General features: G+C 33.0%; 1 protein-coding gene across 1 annotated transcript; it reads left to right on the top strand.

The window, feature by feature from the left end:
* The first annotated feature begins 933 nt into the window (after positions 1 to 933).
* On the top strand, positions 934 to 4,935 carry LOC112737651 (uncharacterized). Its single transcript, XM_025787636.3, has 3 exons — positions 934 to 1,182; positions 1,290 to 1,611; positions 4,537 to 4,935. Exons 2-3 carry the CDS (start codon positions 1,365 to 1,367, stop codon positions 4,764 to 4,766), a joined length of 477 nt encoding a protein of 158 aa, XP_025643421.1. The 5' UTR covers positions 934 to 1,182; positions 1,290 to 1,364; the 3' UTR covers positions 4,767 to 4,935.
* The last annotated feature ends 1,049 nt before the right edge of the window (positions 4,936 to 5,984 follow it).

Raw genomic sequence — 5,984 nt, 5'->3', positions numbered from 1 at the left:
TAGGTTTATTTAAAATTTAAAATTTAAATATTTTAAATAAACATAGTCTTATTATTTTAAAATTTTTTAAATTTAAATAAATGTATTCATATTATTTTAAATAAGTATATTCTTTTAATCTGAAAATAATATAAATGTATTTAAATAAAAAAATTAACTACCGTTATTTTTTGAAATCGAATAAATATAATTAATCATATGAGTACAATAATATGAATACATATAATTTTATAAATTATTAATTTAAATTATATCTATTTAAATTTTAAATTACAAACTAATACAAAATATAATTTAAAATTTTGATTATTTAAATAAAATTAAATTGATTAAAAAATAAAAATATACTAATACAATTCAAATCGTATTAAAACGTAAATAAGTTTGTTGAGTCTATAAACAATCTTTACGTAAATAAATAAGTTTAGTCAATGTGATAGATGAATTTTGTGTAAACTTTATGAAAACATAATAAAAAAAAATTAAATCCTAAAAAATAACATTTTTTTAGAATTAATTTTTTATATTTTATAATAAAAAAAATCTGATTAACATTGAGTTAGTTCAATATGTTAGATAATTTTATTTTTTAATAATTTTTAATTATAATTTTGGTTAAAAAATTATATAGTAAATAATTAACTACAATTTTTTAATTTAAATTAGTCAATTTATTTTTAAAATAAAATACAGTAAAAAATTTAATATTATAGCTATATCAATTAATTTTTTAATTAAAATCATTTATATAAAATAAATCGATTTTTTTTAAACTAAATGATAATACGTATCATCTGTTCAAAAACAATTTAACGTGAAATCGACTGTAAGACTGTAAGGGAGTTTGTGCCGATAAAAAATTAATTTTCATCAAACAATTGAAGAAAAAATTTAAATATACAAACATTTACCATTTCTAAAAAATTTAGCCGCATCTAACACCTATTTCTTTTTTTTTCTTTTTTTTCAAGTAGAAGGCTTAAAGCCCAAAGAAAACCAACCCCGCCGGCAGAGTCACGCAGTAAGCCAGTAACTCGGACGACAGAAGCGGCGGAGGATCGTCCGAAACAGTGAAATCTGCAAAAAGAGTGTCCCTTATGGCGGAACAGCCCCTCCAACCCTCTTTTCCCCTCTGCTCATTAATTCGGTTTAGGAGTAAACCATGGCGATAATTCTATGCAGGTGTGAAGGTCTTTTTTTGTAATTTTAATCATACACCTCTCTGTTCCTCAGATTCAGAATGCCTCTCCAATCTCTATTTTTTTTTCTTATCCCTAATTCTCTTGCAGGATACTTGAAGAAGGAATCTTTCAGGTTCTGTTTTTATTTAATAAACACAGGTTTGGTTGGCTTCCTCGTGAATCATGGCGAACGCGGCGATTATCGCCGAGCTTAACAGGAACACTGAAAAGCGTGCTAAATTAATTGAAGAAATTGTGAAGTTGGAGAGAAAGATCTTTCCCAAACACGAATCATACGCCGCATTTTTCGACAACGAACTCAAAAGGAAGAACGCTGGACTTCTCTACCTCCACGCTGATGGTGAACTTGTTGGCTATGTCATGTATTCTTGGCCTTCTTCCCTCTACGCCTCCATCACCAAGCTCGCAGGTTCCAATACCTCTACTTCTCTTTGTTTCTTTGGTTGAAATCTAAGTAGGTGAAATCCAATTGCTTTGTGTTGTTCTGAAATTGAAGCTTGTGTTGTGTCCTATAAGGTGTTTGATGAAATTCTCCAATGAAAAATGCGAAAGCTCTTATTTTACGCTTGGGGAAATGAGAATGTAACATGTATTCATGTTAGTTTGGTTATATAGAATGAGAATATTTAAGAGGGGGGATAAATTTGGATAATTAAGAAAAAGAGTGACAGTAAATTGGAACTACAATTTCTTTTACCAGCTCAGTCCATCTCAGTCCTTCCCATGGTGGAGAGTTTTTGTATCTCTTCTGTCATAGCCTCATAGGAAACAAACCTTTGTCCCTTTGTGTCACTGATCCACTTGTTTTTGGGATTGGGAGACTGAGACTGAGTATTGTGTTTGATGATCAGAAACTCGAACTAAAATTTCAGTTTCGGAATATAAAATTTTAGTCCCTTTAATATTTCTACACATAGGGGACTAAAACTTCTAGGGATGGAGATTAAAACTTTAATAATATTTGAGTATATACCTATTTTGGTCCTCAAAGAATTTTAAACTGGACACTTTAGTCCCCAACTAAAATTAATTATTCGATTGGTCCCTAACAATTAATTCCGTCAGTCACTTAGGTCCTTTACTCCGTTAACTCTAACGGAGGACAAAATAGTCTCTGATAACTTTAACAGGGGACAAAATGGTCCTTGATCTCCTTTGTTCAGAAACGACACTGTTCTCTCCCAATTTCCATCATATCTCGCATAACACTAGCAGTGTAACACTGTAACTTCAAACTACACAATGCACACTCTATAAATTTAATGTTCACAAGAAAAAAAATCCTCAACTTGTTCTCAACCAATTCATACTCAGGAAACTAATGCCTATGTCTCTCAACTAGTTATCGTCTTCGATGGATCCCATGAATTTATACAGCAAGTCTGATTTGTTAAGACCTGTCGTCGTCGTTGCCATCTCCCTCTTCCTCTGCCCTATCGTCTCCATGACCACATTGTCCACCACTCCGATCGCTTCCTTCAACTTCTTCTCCAAACCAATGTTCAGTAATCGCTTCAGTTTCCATATGAGCGGCAACGACGACATTGCTCGTTATACTGATAGTTTAGATGCGAGGTCGAAGCTATCTGCCAACTTGGACTCTGGAAAAGAAGGAATGAAGCACTCGGTGTCTATTTCAAATGAGAATTTGCATATGATGTCGAAGGAGAATCTTCTCATGATGTCCTAATGTCCAACAATCTATATTGCTTGCCGGAGAGTGAAGAAAGACGTGCCCTTGGAGTAGTTGTGGAACTTGGTCTTGAGGATGTCGTGGACGTGTCGGGGTTGGAGGTGATGTTATCGAAGACGTGGAAGTGGATGTTTTTGGTGGGTGAAGTGTAGAGGAGGTGGATGTACCAGTCACAAAGATTTAGGAAGTGTGTGGTCTATGACATGTTGAGGTAGGTGCGATACGTGTGACAATTACACCACAGTTTAATCTTGGAGCTAAAGATGAGGAAGGAAAAGATGGAAAAGAAGACTGTGAAGGTGAAGAATGAGAGTATGAAGGTTAGGGTTATGCGAGATATGATAAAAATTGGAGAAGAACAGTGTCGTTTTCGAATAAAGGGGTCAGGGATCATCTTGTCCCTTGTTAGAGTTGTCAGGGACCATTTTGTCCGTTGTTAGGGACTATTTTGTCCTCCGTTAGAGTTAACGGAGTAAAGGACTTAAGTGACTGACGGAATTAATTGTTAGGGACCAATCGAATAATTAATTTTAGTTGGGGACTAAAGTGTCCAGTTTAAAATTTTTTGAAGACCAAAATGAGTATATACTCATAATATTTCTTTCAAAAAATACTCTCACTTAGCTTTTTAAATTTCAAATTTACTCCTCAATCTCCATATTTATCTTAAACCAAACATGAGAATGAGACATAACTCAGTCCAATATATTATACGCCAAACACAATCTAGAGACTTAATTTAGTTTTTGTCTCTCCGTTTCAGTTTCAGTTTCCTTTCTAAATACAGTCTTAGTGTCCTGTTATAATAACCAAACAGAGCCTTATTATCAATTTGTTGAAATGATAAAAGTTCTTGAGAGTATTAAAATCAAACTAGTTAGATATTGAGTAAATGTGCATTTCAATCCCTAAAATTGGATATCTGGGTCTGTTTAATTTAATCTTTGAACTTTGACAATTAACACTTTAATCCCCGAAATTGCAAAATATCTCATGTTAGTTCTTATCTGCATATTTATTACTGTGTTGTCTATCCTTCCTGTTATTTGTTGTATTAAGTAACATGTCGGTATTTCATATGATGTTCGAAATCGTATAGATAATGAGTATGTTCAAATTATTGACTGAAAATGGTTTTTGTTATTACTCCACTTGATTCGCATAGCTGGCCTTTTTAGTATATATTCGAAAATTTCAAGAACTAATTCAAACAGATGCATCATTAATGTCAACTTAAATGTCACATGTAATGTTAACATATGAGTCAGACATATGAATGAAATAGACAACACAATGAAGAAAACGGAACTAATGTAACTGATGTTTGCAACTTCAGAGACTATATATATAATTTTAGGGTGTATGTGTACTGAATATTTCATGAACTAAATATAACATGTTCTTTTGAATATTGAAGCATGAATAAGGTATATCCTTCATGCTTTCTTCCTTTGTGTTTCTGTTAGAAGAATGGAAGTGAAAAGGTTTGTTTTTAAATGGTTTTATAACAGAATTTTGATAAGTTTTTTAATCAACATTTTGAATTGTTAGGTGAAGATATAAATGATTCTTTTTATCAGTAAAAACATAATTACTTTTGGGTTTATTCACCATGTGGAGGGTATGGTTTGGTTTTGTTAGTGAAGGAGCAATGGAGGAAGCAAGGCCACGGCGAGGCACTGCTGAAAGCAGCGATTCAGAAATGCAAGACCAGGAAGGTTTCGCGCATAATGTTTCATGTGGATCCCTCGAGGACACCAGCAGTGAGCCTTTACAAGAAACATGGTTTTCAAGTTGATCGCTTGATTGAAGGTTACTACTCCTTGGAAAGACATGCATATGTCATGTACTTGGAACTTGATTCAAATTGAAGTAGAAATTGATAAAAGGATCTTGTGTTTGTTTTGTTTTGCCTCAATGTGAAACAAAGATCAATTCTGTAACATTGTTGGTTATATAGGCTTGGAGGTTATGATAAACAAGCAATTCTAATTTACTTTATTCTTTTTGGGGTAACATACATTCATATTTCATAGACAAGCATTTGTGCCTACTTTTGTATTCCAAGGTAAGGGGGAAATGATTTTTGCGTATTGAGGACCAGCAACCTTCTTTCTATGGATCTTAAGGTTCAATTATCTCCTCTTATTGATTATCAAAAACCAGAATCATATCATGATTACTACAAAACTAGAAAAACTAGACAAATTTCTGTGATATTCAACTAAAGATGTGTTATTTGAATAAAAATTCGTTATAGTTCCAGATTTTGGCAACTTTTCACTTGTATTGTTGTACATGTAGCTTGACTCTGTTTTTTTGAGTTCATTGGTGTAAATTCCCATATATTCGATACTTGAAAGTCTACCACAAGTTCTACATACATATTGTCTTTTAAAAATAACACACAAAATATGATATTTAAGTAATCTAAATAACTATCACTTGTTTTTGCATGCATAATATCTTCTCAGAAAACTCCACCGTCTCTTTCAATTATCCATCTTCGAGCCCCAATAGTTTTGACCATTGTCGATGGCTCTATTGACTTTAATGAAAAAACTTAGGAGCATTTTATTTGGTCAACCAATAGTGTCAATCCTAATGATCTTGCAATATATACATATATTTTTTTTTGGTGACTTAAAAGAAAAATAAACAAAAACTAAGAAAGAAAAAAAAAATAAGAAACTGCTTAAGAAAGGCAGTCCCGCTGAATACTACTCTCAAACTCCTTCCAAGGCAATGGAAGCTCCACTTGGGGAGAAATAGTCCTCATTGCAGTCTTTGCCATGATGTCTGCTACTGTATTTGCATCTCTCAAGATCAACCGAAGATCAACATGCCATTTCCAAGACATGATATCTCGGATTTTTAACACCAAAGGATCAGTAAACCCAGAGCAATCTTGTAAATTATTGACAATAGTAAAAGCCTCCACACAGTCTGTCTCACATATAATGTCTCTTTGTCCCGAGTCCCATGCTAAAAGAAAGCCTCTCCAAATAGCAAACAACTCTCCTTGCAAAATGCTACGACTCTCAATTGTTCCCAGACAGCCTCGTTGCCACCTTCCCTTCCAATCTCTG

This window comes from Arachis hypogaea, chromosome 13 (assembly GCF_003086295.3).
Source record: "Arachis hypogaea cultivar Tifrunner chromosome 13, arahy.Tifrunner.gnm2.J5K5, whole genome shotgun sequence".
In the NCBI taxonomy this organism is placed as follows: domain Eukaryota; kingdom Viridiplantae; phylum Streptophyta; class Magnoliopsida; order Fabales; family Fabaceae; genus Arachis; species Arachis hypogaea.
Note: the sequence above shows the minus strand (reverse complement) of the source record. Positions and strands in the feature narration are given on the sequence as shown.

Excerpts from the sequence above, each read along its gene's own strand:
- LOC112737651 (XM_025787636.3), top strand. The coding sequence starts at position 1,365 with ATGGCGAACGCGGCGATTATCGCCGAGCTTAACAGGAACACTGAAAAG. Across the intron at positions 1,612-4,536 it reads CTCCATCACCAAGCTCGCAG|TGAAGGAGCAATGGAGGAAG; the intron begins GTTCCAATACCT and ends TGGTTTTGTTAG.